This window comes from Oncorhynchus keta, chromosome 35 (genome assembly GCF_023373465.1).
Source record: "Oncorhynchus keta strain PuntledgeMale-10-30-2019 chromosome 35, Oket_V2, whole genome shotgun sequence".
Lineage (NCBI taxonomy): Eukaryota > Metazoa > Chordata > Actinopteri > Salmoniformes > Salmonidae > Oncorhynchus > Oncorhynchus keta.
The window spans coordinates 70901595-70923971 of record NC_068455.1 but is presented as its reverse complement, the minus strand read 5'-3'; the positions used below and the strand labels follow the sequence as shown (position 1 = coordinate 70923971).

At 40.9% G+C, this 22377-nt stretch overlaps 1 protein-coding gene across 1 annotated transcript in view; it reads left to right on the top strand.

Annotated features, from left to right (window-relative positions):
• LOC118367995 (IgGFc-binding protein-like) overlaps positions 1-22377 on the top strand; it is a 124481-nt gene that overhangs the window by 11607 nt on the left and 90497 nt on the right. Inside the window, 11 exon segments of the mRNA XM_052497564.1 lie at positions 1-48; positions 424-521; positions 683-761; positions 915-1082; positions 3828-3834; positions 5087-5100; positions 5681-5794; positions 9342-9347; positions 10421-10534; positions 15966-15971; positions 17046-17159. The exon segment at positions 1-48 is cut by the window's left edge and continues 120 nt beyond it. Of these exon segments, the coding sequence (XP_052353524.1) occupies positions 1-48; positions 424-521; positions 683-761; positions 915-1082; positions 3828-3834; positions 5087-5100; positions 5681-5794; positions 9342-9347; positions 10421-10534; positions 15966-15971; positions 17046-17159 (768 nt within the window).

Sequence of the window (22377 nt, the reverse complement as noted above, 5' to 3'; positions counted from 1 at the left end):
ACGGCACTGCCACCACCATGAAGCTCAATGTCCACGCAGTGACCAGTGGTAAGATAACTGATGTCTTACAGCTCCACTTACCTATAAGATAGATGTGACCAGTGGTAAGATAACTGATGTCTTACAGCTCCACTTACCTATAAGATAGATGTGACCAGTGGTAAGATAACTGATGTCTTGCAGCTCCACTTACCTATAAGATAGATGTGACCAGTGGTAAGATAACTGATGTCTTGCAGCTCCACTTACCTATAAGATAGATGTGACCAGTGGTAAGATAACTGATGTCTTGCAGCTCCACTTACCTATAAGATAGATGTGACCAGTGGTAAGATAACTGATGTCTTGCAGCTCCACTTCCCTTTGATTACCCACTCTCTGCCTCTACTCTCTCTGTATCTCTCTCTCACTCTCCCAATCCAGGAGGAAGCCTCGGTTCCCCTATCTTCTCCTTGACAGGGAACCAGGGCCAGGGTTGGAAGCCTGCAGAGATACGCTACCTTGGCTCAGATAACATGCAGGTAAACAGGCTGAAAAGTGATTTGATATAATTGAGAGAAAAAAATAGCCTTGTGCTCTTATATTCAACCCTTCGTTATCGAAGGACAAATGTGTATTTATCTGGTAAACCTGTTTTCCTTTTGTTTGAATGTTGATTTGACGGAGGGTGTTTGAGTTTCAGTTTGTGATCGTTGGCTTCTACGGTGAGACCCCTGAGACAGACATCGCTATAGACGCTGTATGCATCACAGAATGCACAGGTAATGAATCATCTATGATCTGAGATTTTCAATATCTTGTGTAAATATAGACAACCATGTCTTCTGATCTTTGAAAACTGCTAGCCTCTGGAGTTGATTTGGTCTTCTGAAAGTATTGTTTTGTGTCTCAAATGTTTTCATTGGTTATTTCAGCTCCTCCACCAACTACACCAAAACCTCCAACACCAGGAACAACTACCTCAGCACCAGGAACAACTACTTCAGCACCAGGAACAACTACCTCAGCACCAGGAACAACTACTCCCAAACCCTCAACCCCCAAGCCTTCTACACCAAAACCATCAACCACAAAACCACCAGGTGAGATTAACAGCCAATCACCTCTATCATTCTCATGGTCAGAATCAGAAACCGTCACAAATGAGCTCTGTTGTTAACCTTTGATTCCCTTCCACCCCAACCCATACACCCCTTACCCCCCCCCCCCCTCCTCTCCCTCTCTCCCCCAATAGTGACGTGCCCTCCCAATGCTGAGTATATAGAGTGTGGCCCTGCCTGCATCCCCAGCTGTAAGGAACCCTCCACCAACTGCACTGGCTCCTGTATCAGCGCGTGTTTCTGTAAGCCAGGCTTTGTGTTCAAAGGCAGACGCTGTGTCCCCATAGAAACATGTGGCTGTCTGGAGGGGAGGTGACTACTATGAGGTACGAGACCATCTGGGATTGTTAGTCTGTGGTTAAGAATGTACTGTGTGATTGAATATAACACAATATAATGTGATATACAATTTTGTGAGTGATATACCATACGGCATACCAATCGATATATGATACACGATATATACGATGTGATACACAATATGATACAATATTATACGATACAGTACTTTTACTGTCCAGAATGTCCACTTACATGGATATTGATAGTGCTCCTCTCAGCACATCACAAATATACTTTAAAAATGACCAGCAACACAAGGAACACACGCATACGTTTACAGAATGCACAAATAAATGACAAAATATATATATATATTGTCAAAAACAACATGTTAATAATTCCTCTCTACCTGTCTCTGTCCTTTTAGCCAGGAGAGATCATCTTTGGTGACGGCTGCTCCAAGCTGTGTCGTTGTGCTGGAAACTACATCTTGGACTGTGTGGACAACTCCTGCTCTCCCACGGAGGAGTGTCGCAACGGAGCCTGCTATCCTAAAGGTACTGTTAGCTGAGTTATAATACATTGTTTGGCAAAGTTATCATAAATATATGCCATTTAGCTAACTTGTATTAGCTCAGTTGTCATAACTTGTATTAGCTCAGTTATCATCACTTGTATTAGCTCAGTTATCATCACTTGTATTAGCTCAGTTATCATCACTTGTATTAGCTAAGTTATGAGATCTTGTATTAGCTCAGTTATCATAACTTGTATTAGCTCAGTTATCATAACTTGTATTAGCTAAGTTATGAGATCTTGTATTAGCTCAGTTATCATAACTTGTATTAGCTCAGTTATCATAACTTGTATTAGCTCAGTTGTCATAACTTGTATTAGCTCAGTTATCATAACTTGTATTAGCTCAGTTATCATAACTTGTATTAGCTCAGTTGTCATAACTTGTATTAGCTCAGTTGTCATAACTTGTATTAGCTCAGTTGTCATAACTTATATAAAGATGAAAGTCTTATCAAATCTATTATATTGGTAATGAGTTCCATGGTGAAACCCAGGGGAACATCCAACCTACAGTAAAGTGGATCGTTCCTAGAGTTTGATTCCTAGCTATGCAAACAGACAGCCTTATATACAGTAGACATGTATTATGTTCAGCTTGGAAAACACTATTTACATTTTGTCAGGCATCATTTGGTGAAAATAATAACCCAACTATGTGAACACTGAGTCAGTATTATTTCCACCAGCCAATTACTAATCTCACTCCCAACTTTATAATCACTATTCCCCCCAGACACCTCTACCTGTATCGCGTCTGGTGACCCTCACTACACCACCTTCGACAAGAAGAAGTACAACTTCATGGGGAACTGCAGCTACCTGATGTCAGAGCCCTGTAACCACACGTCAGTGCCTCACTACGAGGTGCATGCTGACAACGAGAACCGCTTCAACAAACCAACCATCTCCTACCTGAAGGCTGTGCATGTGTACGTGCGTGGGGTGAAGATCTCCATCTTGAAGGGAGGCACCGTGCAGGTGAGAGAGAGGATTGATGGAGGGGTAGGGTTGGGGTCGAGAGAAAAGAGATGAGGAAGACGTTTGAAAATGTTTAATAATGTAACAATAGAAAGAAATAGTGATAAAATGCAGAGCCCTGCATGTAAACATTCAATATAAAGTAACATACACTGTCAACAACAGTTTGTTATTGTATTCAATAAATATGTTTTTCCACCGAAGGGAAATTCCTGAGCAGCATTAAATGCATCAAATTCATACAAAACACAGAACAGCTTATAAAGAGGAAGCTAAAAAACATAAGAAATGAAGTGCCCCTCACTAACACGTCTGTGTCCTCTTCTCCTCCTAGTTGGATGGTATCAATGTGAACATCCCACTGACCCCAGCTACAGGCGTGTCTGTTTTGAAGTCTGGTAAACACTACACTGTAGCCATGGACTTTGGTGTGACCGTACGATATGACGGAAACCACTATATGGACATCAAGGTCATCAAGGAGTGAGTCAAAACTGCTTCACACACACTGAAGAGAACACACACACACACACACACACACATACAGAGAGAGAGAGACCATAAATGGGGTCTATGCAGCTTGCTTTCTCTCCTACAGTTTGTGACCCCGACATGATATACCATTAAAATAACCATATAAACACAACGTAAAATGAAAACCAAGTAGAAAGTCGCTCACATTGTAATATTTTTATTTTATAATTTTGTCATTAATATTGTAGAAAAAATGCTTGACTCATCGGTCTATTTGCTCCTCTGTATTTAGCTATAAGGACAAGCTGTGTGGACTGTGTGGAGACTACAACGGAAACTCCAACGATGACTTCAGGAAACCCGACGGTTCTCTGACCACCAACCCCAATGACTTTGGACACAGCTGGGTCACAGATCCCAAGTGAGTCATGCCACCAGTTACACACACACACACACACACACACACACACACACACACACACACACACACACACACACACACACACACACACACACACACACACACACACACACACACACACACACACACACACACACACACACACATGATTGATTCACCCTGTCTCTGACTCCAGTTGTAACAAGAAGCCCAACACCACCATCCCAGGCTGTACTGATGATGAACTGGACAGGTATGAGAGCTCTGGCTACTGCGGCATGCTACTGGACAAGAACGGACCGTTCGCTGTCTGTCACCCCAAGGTCAACCCCAATGTGAGTAACTACCGTAATGTGTGGTATATAGTGTCTTACCTAATGTGAGATATTACTGTAATGTACGGTATATAGGGTCATATCATATTTTTGTCTTTAAGATTCAACAAAAGTTTGTTTAATGTGTGAAATCTCACACCCAAGAAAAACATTTTGTAAATATATAGACATTTTTAGTGCAGAGATTTTTAAATACGCTTAATTCAATTCAAACAACTTTGTCACTTAATTAACCAAACCTCCAAGCTTTGTGTGCAAGTCGAAGACACGCATATGTTTATGTGTGTCTATTTCAGAGTTTCTTCAAGGACTGTCTGTTTGACCTGTGTGAGCTGGATGGTGCTCAACCCATCCTGTGTGAGTCCATCGAGTCGCAGTACGTCAACGACTGTCAGGACCGAGGAGTCACCATCGGAACCTGGAGGAACAGCACCTTCTGCCGTGAGTACAGATCAGTGTTGGGGTCAATTCCATTTCATTCCAGTCATTTCAGAAAGTAAACCAAATTCTCATTCCAAGTTTTCCCTCACTGAAAAGCATTAAAGAGAATTGGAATTGGTATTTTAAAGTACTTCTTGAATTGACTGGAATTGAAATGGAATGGACCCCAACCCTGGTACAGATACATGTTATACATAATAGTAACAAGGAAGAGACGGATATTGATGATGAAGATGGAAATTGCAGTGATTAATATAATAATAATTATTCATTCACTCACCAAAGACCCTGCTGTTATTAGCACATCAAAAACCAAACAATACACTCTAACAGTACTGTTCCGTTTAATCAACAACGTCATTATTAAGAGACAGTCATGTTTTAAAGTAGAGCTATCTCCTAATGTCTCCTCTTCCCTCCTTCTCTCCAGCTCTGACATGCCCCCAACAGTCAGTACGTGCCCTGTGCCGCCCCTTGCCAGCCCACCTGTGCCTCAGACCCTCCACAGGGTGTGATGCTCCCTGTTCAGAGGGCTGTGTGTGTGACCCTGGTTACGTCCTCAGCGCCGGGAAGTGTGTCAAAGAGAACTCCTGTGGCTGCAAAGGCACCAACGGACAGTACTACGAGGTGAGTGTGTTGTGTGTCGGCTGATGGACTTTGTGTGTGTGACATGTATGTAACCAACCTGCAACCAACCACTGATGAACTATTGTCTCTCCGTCCCTCCATCTCTCCTCCTTCCCTCCCTCCCTCCAGCCTGGTGAGGAGTGGTACCTGGAGGACTGTAAGCTGAAATGTTATTGTAACGCTCCCTTCGTCACCTGCAATCCCTCTGATTGCCCTCCAATGCACGAGTGTAAGGTCCAGGGAGGAGAGCTGGACTGCTACCCTACAAGTAAGTCCCCTGACATAAACAGTCCGTACAAACACCCACACACTCAAAATGGTGTTTTGACGTTTGACCTCTTGGATGGCAGGGCAGGTGACCAGGCTGTGACCATATGAGTTGACCAGACAGCACAAACAGATCTGAGACTTGGCTATAATGTCTTTCTCTCTTATGTCTCATGCTGTCTCCCTCTGTCCCTCAGCCCCAACTACAGTCAAACCAACTACTCCCATACCAACGACACCTAAACCAACTACTCCCATACCAACTACACCTAAACCAACTACTCCCAAACCTACTACCACAAAACCACCAGGTGAAATTAACAGACAATCATCTGTTCTCATTCTTACGATCAGAATCAGAAACCGCTTTCTGTATTTGCACAAATCAATTAATTGGTAACCCAATAATTCCTGATATTAACCCCTTGTCTCCCTTCCGCCCCACCCCTTACCCTCTCTTCTTTGCCTCCTCCCATCCTCCTCTCCCTCTCTCCCCCAATAGTGACGTGCCCTCCCAATGCTGAGTATATAGAGTGTGGCCCTGCCTGCATCCCCAGCTGTAAGGAACCCTCCACCAACTGCACTGGCTCCTGTATCAGCGCGTGTTTCTGTAAGCCAGGCTTTGTGTTCAAAGGCAGACGCTGTGTCCCCATAGAAACATGTGGCTGTCTGGAGGAGGTGACTACTATGAGGTACGAGACCATCTGGGATTGTTAGTCTGTGGTTAAGAATGTACTGTGTGATTGAATATAACACAATATAATGTGATGTACAATATTGTGAGTGATATACCATACGGCATACCAATCGATATATGATACACGATATATACGATGTGATACACAATATGATACAATATTATACGATACAGTACTTTTACTGTCCAGAATGTCCACTTACATGGATATTGATAGTGCTCCTCTCAGCACATCACAAATATACTTTAAAAATGACCAGCAACACAAGGAACACACGCATACGTTTACAGAATGCACAAATAAATGACAAAATATATATATATATTGTCAAAAACAACATGTTAATAATTCCTCTCTACCTGTCTCTGTCCTTTTAGCCAGGAGAGATCATCTTTGGTGACAGCTGCTCCAAGCTGTGTCGTTGTGCTGGAAACTACATCTTGGACTGTGTGGACAACTCCTGCTCTCCCACGGAGGAGTGTCGCAACGGAGCCTGCTATCCTAAAGGTACTGTTAGCTGAGTTATAATACATTGTTTGGCAAAGTTATCAAATATATATTTAGCTAAATTACACAAAATACATATATGCATCACTTGTATTTAGCTCAGTTATCATCACTTGTATTAGCTCAGTTATCATCACTTGTATTAGCTAAGTTATGAGATCTTGTATTAGCTCAGTTATCATAACTTGTATTAGCTCAGTTATCATAACTTGTATTAGCTCAGTTATCAGATCTTGTATTAGCTCAGTTATCATAACTTGTATTAGCTCAGTTATCATAACTTGTATTAGCTCAGTTGTCATAACTTGTATTAGCTCAGTTATCGTATTAGCTCAGTTATCATAACTTGTATTAGCTCAGTTGTCATAACTTGTATTAGCTCAGTTGTCATAACTTGTATTAGCTCAGTTGTCATCACTTATATAAAGATGAAAGTCTTATCAAATCTATTATATTGGTAAGGAGTTCCATGGTGAAACCCAGGGGAACATCCAACCTACAGTAAAGTGGATCGTTCCTAGAGTTTGATTCCTAGCTATGCAAACAGACAGCCTTATATACAGTAGACCTGTATTATGTTCAGCTTGGAAAACACTATTTACATTTTGTCAGGCATCATTTGGTGAAAATAATAACCCAACTATGTGAACACTGAGTCAGTATTATTTCCACCAGCCAATTACTAATCTCACTCCCAACTTTATAATCACTATTCCCCCCCAGACACCTCTACCTGTATCGCGTCTGGTGACCCTCACTACACCACCTTCGACAAGAAGAAGTACAACTTCATGGGGAACTGCAGCTACCTGATGTCAGAGCCCTGTAACCACACGTCAGTGCCTCACTACGAGGTGCATGCTGACAACGAGAACCGCTTCAACAAACCAACCATCTCCTACCTGAAGGCTGTGCATGTGTACGTGCGTGGGGTGAAGATCTCCATCTTGAAGGGAGGCACCGTGCAGGTGAGAGAGAGGATTGATGGAGGGGTAGGGTTGGGGTCGAGAGAAAAAGAGATGAGGAAGACGTTTGAAAATGTTTAATAATGTAACAATAGAAAGAAATAGTGATAAAATGCAGAGCCCTGCATGTAAACATTCAATATAAAGTAACATACACTGTCAACAACAGTTTGTTATTGTATTCAATAAATATGTTTTGCCACCGAAGGGAAATTCCTGAGCAGCATTAAATGCATCAAATTCATACAAAACACAGAACAGCTTATAAAGAGGAAGCTAAAAAAACATAAGAAATGAAGTGCCCCTCACTAACACGTCTGTGTCCTCTTCTCCTCCTAGTTGGATGGTATCAATGTGAACATCCCACTGACCCCAGCTACAGGCGTGTCTGTTTTGAAGTCTGGTAAACACTACACTGTAGCCATGGACTTTGGTGTGACCGTACGATATGACGGAAACCACTATATGGACATCAAGGTCATCAAGGAGTGAGTCAAAACTGCTTCACACACACTGAAGAGAACACACACACACACACACACACATACAGAGAGAGAGAGACCATAAATGGGGTCTATGCAGCTTGCTTTCTCTCCTACAGTTTGTGACCCCGACATGATATACCATTAAAATAACCATATAAACACAACGTAAAATGAAAACCAAGTAGAAAGTTGCTCACATTGTAATATTTTTATTTTATAATTTTGTCATTAATATTGTAGAAAAAATGCTTGACTCATCGGTCTATTTGCTCCTCTGTATTTAGCTATAAGGACAAGCTGTGTGGACTGTGTGGAGACTACAACGGAAACTCCAACGATGACTTCAGGAAACCCGACGGTTCTCTGACCACCAACCCCAATGACTTTGGACACAGCTGGGTCACAGATCCCAAGTGAGTCATGCCACCAGTTACACACACACACACACACACACACACACACACACACACACACACACACACACACACACACACACACACACACACACACACACACACACACACACACACACACACACACACACACACACACACACACATAACAACACATGACACATTCACCCACTCATGATTGATTCACCCTGTCTCTGACTCCAGTTGTAACAAGAAGCCCAACACCACCATCCCAGGCTGTACTGATGATGAACTGGACAGGTATGAGAGCTCTGGCTACTGCGGCATGCTACTGGACAAGAACGGACCGTTCGCTGTCTGTCACCCCAAGGTCAACCCCAATGTGAGTAACTACCGTAATGTGTGGTATATAGTATCTTACCTAATGTGAGATATTACTGTAATGTACGGTATATAGGGTCATATCATATTTTGTCTTTAAGATTCAACAAAAGTTTGTTTAATGTGTGAAATCTCACACCCAAGAAAAACATTTTGTAAATATATAGACATTTTTAGTGCAGAGATTTTTAAATACGCTTAATTCAATTCAAACAACTTTGTCACTTAATTAACCAAACCTCCAAGCTTTGTGTGCAAGTCGAAGACACGCATATGTTTATGTGTGTCTATTTCAGAGTTTCTTCAAGGACTGTCTGTTTGACCTGTGTGAGCTGGATGGTGCTCAACCCATCCTGTGTGAGTCCATCGAGTCGTACGTCAACGACTGTCAGGACCGAGGAGTCACCATCGGAACCTGGAGGAACAGCACCTTCTGCCGTGAGTACAGATCAGTGTTGGGGTCAATTCCATTTCATTCCAGTCATTTCAGAAAGTAAACCAAATTCTCATTCCAAGTTTTCCCTCACTGAAAAGCATTAAAGAGAATTGGAATTGGTATTTTAAAGTACTTCTTGAATTGACTGGAATTGAAATGGAATGGACCCAACCCTGGTACAGATACATGTTATACATAATAGTAACAAGGAAGAGACGGATATTGATGATGAAGATGGAAATTGCAGTGATTAATATAATAATAATTATTCATTCACTCACCAAAGACCCTGCTGTTATTAGCACATCAAAAACCAAACAATACACTCTAACAGTACTGTTCCGTTTAATCAACAACGTCATTATTAAGAGACAGTCATGTTTTAAAGTAGAGCTATCTCCTAATGTCTCCTCTTCCCTCCTTCTCTCCAGCTCTGACATGCCCCCCCAACAGTCAGTACGTGCCCTGTGCCGCCCCTTGCCAGCCCACCTGTGCCTCCAGACCCTCCACAGGGTGTGATGCTCCCTGTTCAGAGGGCTGTGTGTGTGACCCTGGTTACGTCCTCAGCGCCGGGAAGTGTGTCAAAGAGAACTCCTGTGGCTGCAAAGGCACCAACGGACAGTACTACGAGGTGAGTGTGTTGTGTGTCGGGTGATGGACTTTGTGTGTGTGACATGTATGTACCCAACCTGCAACCAACCACTGATGAACTATTGTCTCTCCCTCCATCTCTCCTCCTTCCCTCCCTCCCTCCAGCCTGGTGAGGAGTGGTACCTGGAGGACTGTAAGCTGAAATGTTATTGTAACGCTCCCTTCGTCACCTGCAATCCCTCTGATTGCCCTCCAATGCACGAGTGTAAGGTCCAGGGAGGAGAGCTGGACTGCTACCCTACAAGTAAGTCCCCTGACATAAACAGTCCGTACAAACACCCACACACTCAAAATGGTGTTTTGACGTTTGACCTCTTGGATGGCAGGGCAGGTGACCAGGCTGTGACCATATGAGTTGACCAGACAGCACAAACAGATCTGAGACTTGGCTATAATGTCTTTCTCTCTTATGTCTCATGCTGTCTCCCTCTGTCCCTCAGCCCCAACTACAGTCAAACCAACTACTCCCATACCAACGACACCTAAACCAACTACTCCCATACCAACTACACCTAAACCAACTACTCCCAAACCTACTACCACAAAACCACCAGGTGACATTAACAGACAATCATCTGTTCTCATTCTTACGATCAGAATCAGAAACCGCTTTCTGTATTTGCACAAATCAATTAATTGGTAACCCAATAATTCCTGATATTAACCCCTTGTCTCCCTTCCGCCCCACCCCCTTACCCTCTCTTCTTTGCCTCCCCCATCCTCCTCTCCCTCTCTCCCCCAATAGTGACGTGCCCTCCCAATGCTGAGTATATAGAGTGTGGCCCTGCCTGCATCCCCAGCTGTAAGGAACCCTCCACCAACTGCACTGGCTCCTGTATCAGCGCGTGTTTCTGTAAGCCAGGCTTTGTGTTCAAAGGCAGACGCTGTGTCCCCATAGAAACATGTGGCTGTCTGGAGGGAGGTGACTACTATGAGGTACGAGACCATCTGGGATTGTTAGTCTGTGGTTAAGAATGTACTGTGTGATTGAATATAACACAATATAATGTGATGTATTGTGAGTGATATACCATACTGCATACCAATCGATATATGATACACGATATATACGATGTGATACACAATATGATACAATATTATACGATACAGTACTTTTACTGTCCAGAATGTCCACTTACATGGATATTGATAGTGCTCCTCTCAGCACATCACAAATATACTTTAAAAATGACCAGCAACACAAGGAACACACGCATACGTTTACAGAATGCACAAATAAATGACAAAATATATATATATATTGTCAAAAACAACATGTTAATAATTCCTCTCTACCTGTCTCTGTCCTTTTAGCCAGGAGAGATCATCTTTGGTGACGGCTGCTCCAAGCTGTGTCGTTGTGCTGGAAACTACATCTTGGACTGTGTGGACAACTCCTGCTCTCCCACGGAGGAGTGTCGCAACGGAGCCTGCTATCCTAAAGGTACTGTTAGCTGAGTTATAATACATTGTTTGGCAAAGTTATCATAACTTGTATTAGCTCAGTTATCACAACTTGAATTAGCTGAGTTTTTATTTTACCTTTATTTAACTTGGCAAGTCAGTTAAAACTTCTTCAGGATTGGTGGGTTGAGCTAACGTAGGCTAATGCGATTAGCATGAGGTTGTAAGTAACAAGAACATTTCCCAGGACATAGACATATCTGACATTGTCAGAAAGCTTAAATTCTTGTTAATCTAACTGCACTGTCCAATTGACAGTAGCTATTACAGTGAAAGAATACCATGCTATTGTTTGAGTAGAGTACACAGTTTTGAACATGAAAAGTTTTTCATCAACAAATTAGGCACATTTGGGCAGTCTTGATACAACATTTTGAACAGAAATGCAATGATTCATTGGATCAGTCTGGAACTTTGCACATACACTGCTGCCACCTAGTGGCCAAAATCTAAAATCAAGCTGGGTTGGAATAATAAATTATGGCCTTTTTTTTATTGCATTTCAAACATGATGGTACAAAAAATACAAAAAAACTGTGGGTTTTTCTTCGTATTATCTTTTACCTGATCTAATGTGTAATATCCTTCTACATTCCTTTCACATTTCCACAAACTTCAAAGCGTTTCCTTTCAAATGGTACCAAGAATATGCATATCCTTGTATCAGTGCCTGAGCTACAGGCAGTTAGATTTGGGTATGTCATTTTAGGCGAAAATTGAAAAAAAGGGGTCCAACACTGAAGAGGTTTTTAAGAACAATTTCTTATTTGCAATGATGGCGGGTTAACTGCCTTGTTCACGGACAGAACGACAGACTTTTACCTTGTCAGCTCGGGATTCAATTGAGCAACCTTTCGGTTCCTGGCCCAACGATCTAACCACTAGGCTACCTGCCGCCAAAGTTATCATAACTTGTATTAGCTCAGTTATCATAGCTGGTATTAGCTAAGTTATGAGATCTTGTATTAGCTCAGTTATCATAACTTGTATTAGCTAAGTTATGAGATCTTGTATTAGCTCAGTTGTCATAACTTGTATTAGCTCAGTTATCATAACTTGTATTAGCTAAGTTATGAGATCTTGTATTAGCTCAGTTGTCATAACTTGTATTAGCTCAGTTATCATAACTTGTATTAGCTCAGTTATGAGATCTTGTATTAGCTCAGTTATCATAACTTGTATTAGCTCAGTTATCATAGCTGGTATTAGCTAAGTTATGAGATCTTGTATTAGCTCAGTTATCATAACTTGTATTAGCTAAGTTATGAGATCTTGTATTAGCTCAGTTGTCATAACTTGTATTAGCTCAGTTGTCATAACTTGTAACGGCGTTCTTCGTTTGTCGAAAGAGAGTCGGACCGAAATGCAGCGTAGTGGTTACTCATGACTTTAATAGAAAAAAGTGACACATGAAATAACGATAAAAAAATACAAAACAACAAACAGAACGTGAAACCTAATTACAGCCTATTTGGTGAAACTACACGGAGACAGGAACAATCACCCACAAAATACACAGCGAAACCAGGCTACCTAAATACGGTTCCCAATCAGAGACAACGAGAATCACCTGACTCTGATTGAGAACCGCCGCTCAGGCAGCCAAGCCCATACAACACCCCTACTCAGCCGCAATCCCAATAATACAAAAACCCCAATACGAAATACAACAACATAAACCCATGTCACACCCTGGCCTGACCAAATATATAACGAAAACACAAAATACAATGACCAAGGCGTGACATAACTTGTATTAGCTCAGTTATCATAACTTGTATTAGCTCAGTTGTCATAACTTGTAGCTCAGTTATCATCTCAGTTATCATAACTGTATTAGCTCAGTTATAACATTAGCTCAGTTGTCATAACTTGTTTAGCTGTTATCATAACTTGTATTAGCTCAGTTGTCATAACTTGTCAGCTTTATCATCACTTGTATTAGCTCAGTTATCATCACTTGTATTAGCTCAATCATAACTTGTTATCATAACTTTATCATAACTTGTATTAGCTCAGTTGTCATAACTTGTATTAGCTCAGTTATCATAACTTGTATTAGCTCAGTTATCATAACTTGTATTAGCTCAGTTATGAGATCATTAGCTCAGTTATCATAACTTGTATTAGCTCAGTTATCATAACTTGTATTAGCTCAGTTGTCATAACTTGTCATAACTTGTATTAGCTCAGTTGTCATATTAGCTCAGTTATCATAACTTGTATTAGCTCAGTTATCATAACTTGTATTAGCTCAGTTGTCATAACTTGTATTAGCTCAGTTATCATAACTTGTATTAGCTCAGTTATATAAAGATGAAAGTCTTATCAAATCTATTATATTGGTAAGGAGTTCCATGGTGAAACCCAGGGGAACATCCAACCTACAGTAAAGTGGATCGTTCCTAGAGTTTGATTCCTAGCTATGCAAACAGACAGCCTTATATACAGTAGACCTGTATTATGTTCAGCTTGGAAAACACTATTTACATTTTGTCAGGCATCATTTGGTGAAAATAATAACCCAACTATGTGAACACTGAGTCAGTATTATTTCCACCAGCCAATTACTAATCTCACTCCCAACTTTATAATCACTATTCCCCCCCAGACACCTCTACCTGTATCGCGTCTGGTGACCCTCACTACACCACCTTCGACAAGAAGAAGTACAACTTCATGGGGAACTGCAGCTACCTGATGTCAGAGCCCTGTAACCACACGTCAGTGCCTCACTACGAGGTGCATGCTGACAACGAGAACCGCTTCAACAAACCAACCATCTCCTACCTGAAGGCTGTGCATGTGTACGTGCGTGGGGTGAAGATCTCCATCTTGAAGGGAGGCACCGTGCAGGTGAGAGAGAGAGGGATTGATGGAGGGGTAGGGTTGGGGTCGAGAGAAAAAGAGATGAGGAAGACGTTTAAAATGTTTAATAATGTAACAATAGAAAGAAATAGTGATAAAATGCAGAGCCCTGCATGTAAACATTCAATATAAAGTAACATACACTGTCAACAACAGTTTGTTATTGTATTCAATAAATATGTTTTGCCACCGAAGGGAAATTCCTGAGCAGCATTAAATGCATCAAATTCATACAAAACACAGAACAGCTTATAAAGAGGAAGCTAAAAAACATAAGAAATGAAGTGCCCCTCACTAACACGTCTGTGTCCTCTTCTCCTCCTAGTTGGATGGTATCAATGTGAACATCCCACTGACCCCAGCTACAGGCGTGTCTGTTTTGAAGTCTGGTAAACACTACACTGTAGCCATGGACTTTGGTGTGACCGTACGATATGACGGAAACCACTATATGGACATCAAGGTCATCAAGGAGTGAGTCAAAACTGCTTCACACACACTGAAGAGAACACACACATACAGAGAGAGAGAGACCATAAATGGGGTCTATGCAGCTTGCTTTCTCTCCTACAGTTTGTGACCCCGACATGATATACCATTAAAATAACCATATAAACACAACGTAAAATGAAAACCAAGTAGAAAGTTCTCACATTGTAATACTTTTATTTTATAATTTTGTCATTAATATTGTAGAAAAAATGCTTGACTCATCGGTCTATTTGCTCCTCTGTATTTAGCTATAAGGACAAGCTGTGTGGACTGTGTGGAGACTACAACGGAAACTCCAACGATGACTTCAGGAAACCCGACGGTTCTCTGACCACCAACCCCAATGACTTTGGACACAGCTGGGTCACAGATCCCAAGTGAGTCATGCCACCAGTTACACACACACACACACACACACACACACACACACACACACACACACACACACACACACACACACACACACACACACACACACACACACACACACACACACACACACACACACACACACACACACACACACACACACACACACACACACATGATTGATTTCACCCTGTCTCTGACTCCAGTTGTAACAAGAAGCCCAACACCACCATCCCAGGCTGTACTGATGATGAACTGGACAGGTATGAGAGCTCTGGCTACTGCGGCATGCTACTGGACAAGAACGGACCGTTCGCTGTCTGTCACCCCAAGGTCAACCCCAATGTGAGTAACTACCGTAATGTGTGGTATATAGTGTCTTACCTAATGTGAGATATTACTGTAATGTACGGTATATAGGGTCATATCATATTTTGTCTTTAAGATTCAACAAAAGTTTGTTTAATGTGTGAAATCTCACACCCAAGAAAAACATTTTGTAAATATATAGACATTTTTAGTGCAGAGATTTTTAAATACGCTTAATTCAATTCAAACAACTTTGTCACTTAATTAACCAAACCTCCAAGCTTTGTGTGCAAGTCGAAGACACGCATATGTTTATGTGTGTCTATTTCAGAGTTTCTTCAAGGACTGTCTGTTTGACCTGTGTGAGCTGGATGGTGCTCAACCCATCCTGTGTGAGTCCATCGAGTCGTACGTCAACGACTGTCAGGACCGAGGAGTCACCATCGGAACCTGGAGGAACAGCACCTTCTGCCGTGAGTACAGATCAGTGTTGGGGTCAATTCCATTTCATTCCAGTCATTTCAGAAAGTAAACCAAATTCTCATTCCAAGTTTTCCCTCACTGAAAAGCATTAAAGAGAATTGGAATTGGTATTTTAAAGTACTTCTTGAATTGACTGGAATTGAAATGGAATGGACCCCAACCCTGGTACAGATACATGTTATACATAATAGTAACAAGGAAGAGACGGATATTGATGATGAAGATGGAAATTGCAGTGATTAATATAATAATAATTATTCATTCACTCACCAAAGACCCTGCTGTTATTAGCACATCAAAAACCAAACAATACACTCTAACAGTACTGTTCCGTATAATCAACAACGTCATTATTAAGAGACAGTCATGTTTTAAAGTAGACCTATCTCCTAATGTCTCCTCTTCCCTCCTTCTCTCCAGCTCTGACATGCCCCCCCAACAGTCAGTACGTGCCCTGTGCCGCCCCTTGCCAGCCCACCTGTGCCACCAGACCATCCACAGGGTGTGATGCTCCCTGTTCAGAGGGCTGTGTGTGTGACCCTGGTTACGTCCTCAGCGCCGGGAAGTGTGTCAAAGAGAACTCCTGTGGCTGCAAAGGCACCAACGGACAGTACTACGAGGTGAGTGTGTTGTGTGTCGGCTGATGGACTTTGTTTGTGTGACATGTATGTAACCAACCTGCAACCAACCACTGATGAACTATTGTCTCTCCCTCCATCTCTCCTCCTTCCCTCCCTCCCTCCAGCCTGGTGAGGAGTGGTACCTGGAGGACTGTAAGCTGAAATGTTATTGTAACGCTCCCTTCGTCACCTGCAATCCCTCTGATTGCCCTCCAATGCACGAGTGTAAGGTCCAGGGAGGAGAGCTGGACTGCTACCCTACAAGTAAGTCCCCTGACATAAACAGTCCGTACAAACACCCACACACTCAAAATGGTGTTTTGACGTTTGACCTCTTGGATGGCAGGGCAGGTGACCAGGCTGTGACCATATGAGTTGACCAGACAGCACAAACAGATCTGAGACTTGGCTATAATGTCTTTCTCTCTTATGTCTCATGCTGTCTCCCTCTGTCCCTCAGCCCCAACTACAGTCAAACCAACTACTCCCATACCAACGACACCTAAACCAACTACTCCCATACCAACTACACCTAAACCAACTACTCCCAAACCTACTACCACAAAACCACCAGGTGACATTAACAGACAATCATCTGTTCTCATTCTTACGATCAGAATCAGAAACCGCTTTCTGTATTTGCACAAATCAATTAATTGGTAACCCAATAATTCCTGATATTAACCCCTTGTCTCCCTTCCGCCCCACCCCCTTACCCTCTCTTCTTTGCCTCCCCCCATCCTCCTCTCCCTCTCTCCCCCAATAGTGACGTGCCCTCCCAATGCTGAGTATATAGAGTGTGGCCCTGCCTGCATCCCCAGCTGTAAGGAACCCTCCACCAACTGCACTGGCTCCTGTATCAGCGCGTGTTTCTGTAAGCCAGGCTTTGTGTTCAAAGGCAGACGCTGTGTCCCCATAGAAACATGTGGCTGTCTGGAGGGAGGTGACTACTATGAGGTACGAGACCATCTGGGATTGTTAGTCTGTGGTTAAGAATGTACTGTGTGATTGAATATAACACAATATAATGTGATGTATTGTGAGTGATATACCATACGGCATACCAATCGATATATGATACACGATATATACGATGTGATACACAATATGATACAATATTATACGATACAGTACTTTTTACTGTCCAGAATGTCCACTTACATGGATATTGATAGTGCTCCTCTCAGCACATCACAAATATACTTTAAAAATGACCAGCAACACAAGGAACACACGCATACGTTTACAGAATGCACAAATAAATGACAAAATATATATATATATTGTCAAAAACAACATGTTAATAATTCCTCTCTACCTGTCTCTGTCCTTTTAGCCAGGAGAGATCATCTTTGGTGACGGCTGCTCCAAGCTGTGTCGTTGTGCTGGAAACTACATCTTGGACTGTGTGGACAACTCCTGCTCTCCCACGGAGGAGTGTCGCAACGGAGCCTGCTATCCTAAAGGTACTGTTAGCTGAGTTATAATACATTGTTTGGCAAAGTTATCATAACTTGTATTAGCTCAGTTATCACAACTTGAATTAGCTGAGTTTTTATTTTACCTTTATTTAACTTGGCAAGTCAGTTAAAACTTCTTCAGGATTGGTGGGTTGAGCTAACGTAGGCTAATGCGATTAGCATGAGGTTGTAAGTAACAAGAACATTTCCCAGGACATAGACATATCTGACATTGTCAGAAAGCTTAAATTCTTGTTAATCTAACTGCACTGTCCAATTGACAGTAGCTATTACAGTGAAAGAATACCATGCTATTGTTTGAGTAGAGTTCACAGTTTTGAACATGAAAAGTTTTTCATCAACAAATTAGGCACATTTGGGCAGTCTTGATACAACATTTTGAACAGAAATGCAATGATTCATTGGATCAGTCTGGAACTTTGCACATACACTGCTGCCACCTAGTGGCCAAAATCTAAAATCAAGCTGGGTTGGAATAATAAATTATGGCCTTTTTTTTTATTGCATTTCAAACATGATGGTACAAAAAAATACAAAAAAACTGTTGGTTTTTCTTCGTATTATCTTTTACCTGATCTAATGTGTAATAAATATCCTTCTACATTCACATTTCCACAAACTTCAAAGCGTTTCCTTTCAAATGGTACCAAGAATATGCATATCCTTGTATCAGTGCCTGAGATACAGGCAGTTAGATTTGGGTATGTCATTTTAGGCGAAAATTGAAAAAAAGGGGTCCAACACTGAAGAGGTTTTTAAGAACAATTTCTTATTTGCAATGATGGCGGGTTAACTGCCTTGTTCACGGACAGAACGACAGACTTTTACCTTGTCAGCTCGGGGATTCAATTGAGCAACCTTTCGGTTCCTGGCCCAACGATCTAACCACTAGGCTACCTGCCGCCAAAGTTATCATAACTTGAATTAGCTCAGTTATCATAGCTGGTATTAGCTAAGTTATGAGATCTTGTATTAGCTCAGTTATCATAACTTGTATTAGCTAAGTTATGAGATCTTGTATTAGCTCAGTTGTCATAACATGTATTAGCTCAGTTATCATCACTTGTATTAGCTAAGTTATGAGATCTTGTATTAGCTCAGTTGTCATAACTTGTATTAGCTCAGTTATCATAACTTGTATTAGCTCAGTTATCATCACTTGTATTAGCTCAGTTATCATCACTTGTATTAGCTAAGTTATGAGATCTTGTATTAGCTCAGTTATCATAACTTGTATTAGCTCAGTTATCATAACTTGTATTAGCTAAGTTATGAGATCTTGTATTAGCTCAGTTGTCATAACTTGTAACGGCGTTCTTCGTTTGTCGAAAGAGAGTCGGACCGAAATGCAGCGTAGTGGTTACTCACGACTTTAATAGAAAAAAGTGACACATGAAATAACGATAAAAAAATACAAAACAACAAACAGAACGTGAAACCTAATTACAGCCTATTTGGTGAAACTACACGGAGACAGGAACAATCACCCACAAAATACACAGCGAAACCAGGCTACCTAAATACGGTTCCCAATCAGAGACAACGAGAATCACCTGACTCTGATTGAGAACCGCCTCAGGCAGCCAAGCCCATACAACACCCCTACTCAGCCGCAATCCCAATAATACAAAAACCCCAATACGAAATACAACAACATAAACCCATGTCACACCCTGGCCTGACCAAATATATAACGAAAACACAAAATACAATGACCAAGGCGTGACATAACTTGTATTAGCTCAGTTATCATCACTTGTATTAGCTCAGTTATCATCACTTGTATTAGCTAAGTTATGAGATCTTGTATTAGCTCAGTTGTCATAACTTGTATTAGCTCAGTTATCATAACTTGTATTAGCTCAGTTATCATAACTTGTATTAGCTCAGTTATCATAACTTGTATTAGCTCAGTTATCATAACTTGTATTAGCTCAGTTATCATAACTTGTATTAGCTCAGTTGTCATAACTTGTATTAGCTCAGTTGTCATAACTTGTATTAGCTCAGTTGTCATAACTTGTATTATCTAAGTTATGAGATCTTGTATTAGCTCAGTTATCATAACTTGTATTAGCTCAGTTGTCATAACTTGTATTAGCTCAGTTGTCATAACTTGTATTAGCTCAGTTATCATAACTTGTATTAGCTCAGTTGTCATAACTTGTATTAGCTCAGTTGTCTTAACTTGTATTAGCTCAGTTATCATAACTTGTATTAGCTCAGTTATCATCACTTGTATTAGCTCAGTTGTCTTAACTTGTATTAGCTCAGTTATCATAACTTGTATTAGCTCAGTTGTCATAACGTGTATTAGCTCTGTTATCATAACTTGTATTAGCTCAGTTATCATCACTTGTATTAGCTCAGTTGTCTTAACTTGTATTAGCTCAGTTGTCATAACTTGTATTAGCTCAGTTATCATAACTTGTATTAGCTCAGTTATCATAACTTGTATTAGCTCAGTTATCATAACTTGTATTAGCTCAGTTATCATAACTTGTATTAGCTCAGTTATCATAACTTGTATTAGCTCAGTTATCATCACTTGTATTAGCTCAGTTGTCTTAACTTGTATTAGCTCAGTTATCATAACTTGTATTAGCTCAGTTATCATAACTTGTATTAGCTCAGTTATCATAACTTGTATTAGCTCAGTTATCATAACTTGTATTAGCTCAGTTATCATAACTTGTATTAGCTCAGTTATCATCACTTGTATTAGCTCAGTTGTCATAACTTGTATTAGCTCAGTTATCATAACTTGTATTAGCTCAGTTATCATCACTTGTATTAGCTCAGTTATCATAACTTGTATTAGCTCAGTTATCATCACTTGTATTAGCTCAGTTGTCATAACAAGTATTAGCTCAGTTATCATAACTAGCTCAGTTATCATAACTTGTATTAGCTCAGTTATCATCAACTCAGTTATCATCACTTGTATTAGCTCAGTTGTCATAACTTGTATTAGCTCAGTTATCATCACTTGTATTAGCTCAGTTATCATCACTTGTATTAGCTCAGTTATCATAACTTGTATTAGCTCAGTTGTCATAACTTGTATTAGCTCAGTTATGATCACTTATATTAGCTCAGTTATCATAACTTGTATTAGCTCAGTTATCATAACTTGTATTAGCTCAGTTATCATAACTTGTATTAGCTCAGTTATCATAACTTGTATTAGCTCAGTTGTCATAACTTGTATTAGCTCAGTTATCATAACTTGTATTAGCTCAGTTGTCATAACTTGTATTAGCTCAGTTATCATAACTTGTATAAAGATGAAAGTCTTATCAAATCTATTATATTGGTAAGGAGTTCCATGGTGAAACCCAGGGGAACATCCAACCTACAGTAAAGTGGATCGTTCCTAGAGTTTGATTCCTAGCTATGCAAACAGACAGCCTTATATACAGTAGACATGTATTATGTTCAGCTTGGAAAACACTATTTACATTTTGTCAGGCATCATTTGGTGAAAATAATAACCCAACTATGTGAACACTGAGTCAGTATTATTTCCACCAGCCAATTACTAATCTCACTCCCAACTTTATAATCACTATTCCCCCCCAGACACCTCTACCTGTATCGCGTCTGGTGACCCTCACTACACCACCTTCGACAAGAAGAAGTACAACTTCATGGGGAACTGCAGCTACCTGATGTCAGAGCCCTGTAACCACACGTCAGTGCCTCACTACGAGGTGCATGCTGACAACGAGAACCGCTTCAACAAACCAACCATCTCCTACCTGAAGGCTGTGCATGTGTACGTGCGTGGGGTGAAGATCTCCATCTTGAAGGGAGGCACCGTGCAGGTGAGAGAGAGAGGATGGAGGGATAGGGTTGGGGTCGAGAGAAAAAGAGATGAGGAAGACGTTTGAAAATGTTTAATAATGTAACAATAGAAAGAAATAGTGATAAAATGCAGAGCCCTGCATGTAAACATTCAATATAAAGTAACATACACTGTCAACAACAGTTTGTTATTGTATTCAATAAATATGTTTTTCCACCGAAGGGAAATTCCTGAGCAGCATTAAATGCATCAAATTCATACAAAACACAGAACAGCTTATAAAGAGGAAGCTAAAAAACATAAGAAATGAAGTGCCCCTCACTAACACGTCTGTGTCCTCTTCTCCTCCTAGTTGGATGGTATCAATGTGAACATCCCACTGACCCCAGCTACAGGCGTGTCTGTTTTGAAGTCTGGTAAACACTACACTGTAGCCATGGACTTTGGTGTGACCGTACGATATGACGGAAACCACTATATGGACATCAAGGTCATCAAGGAGT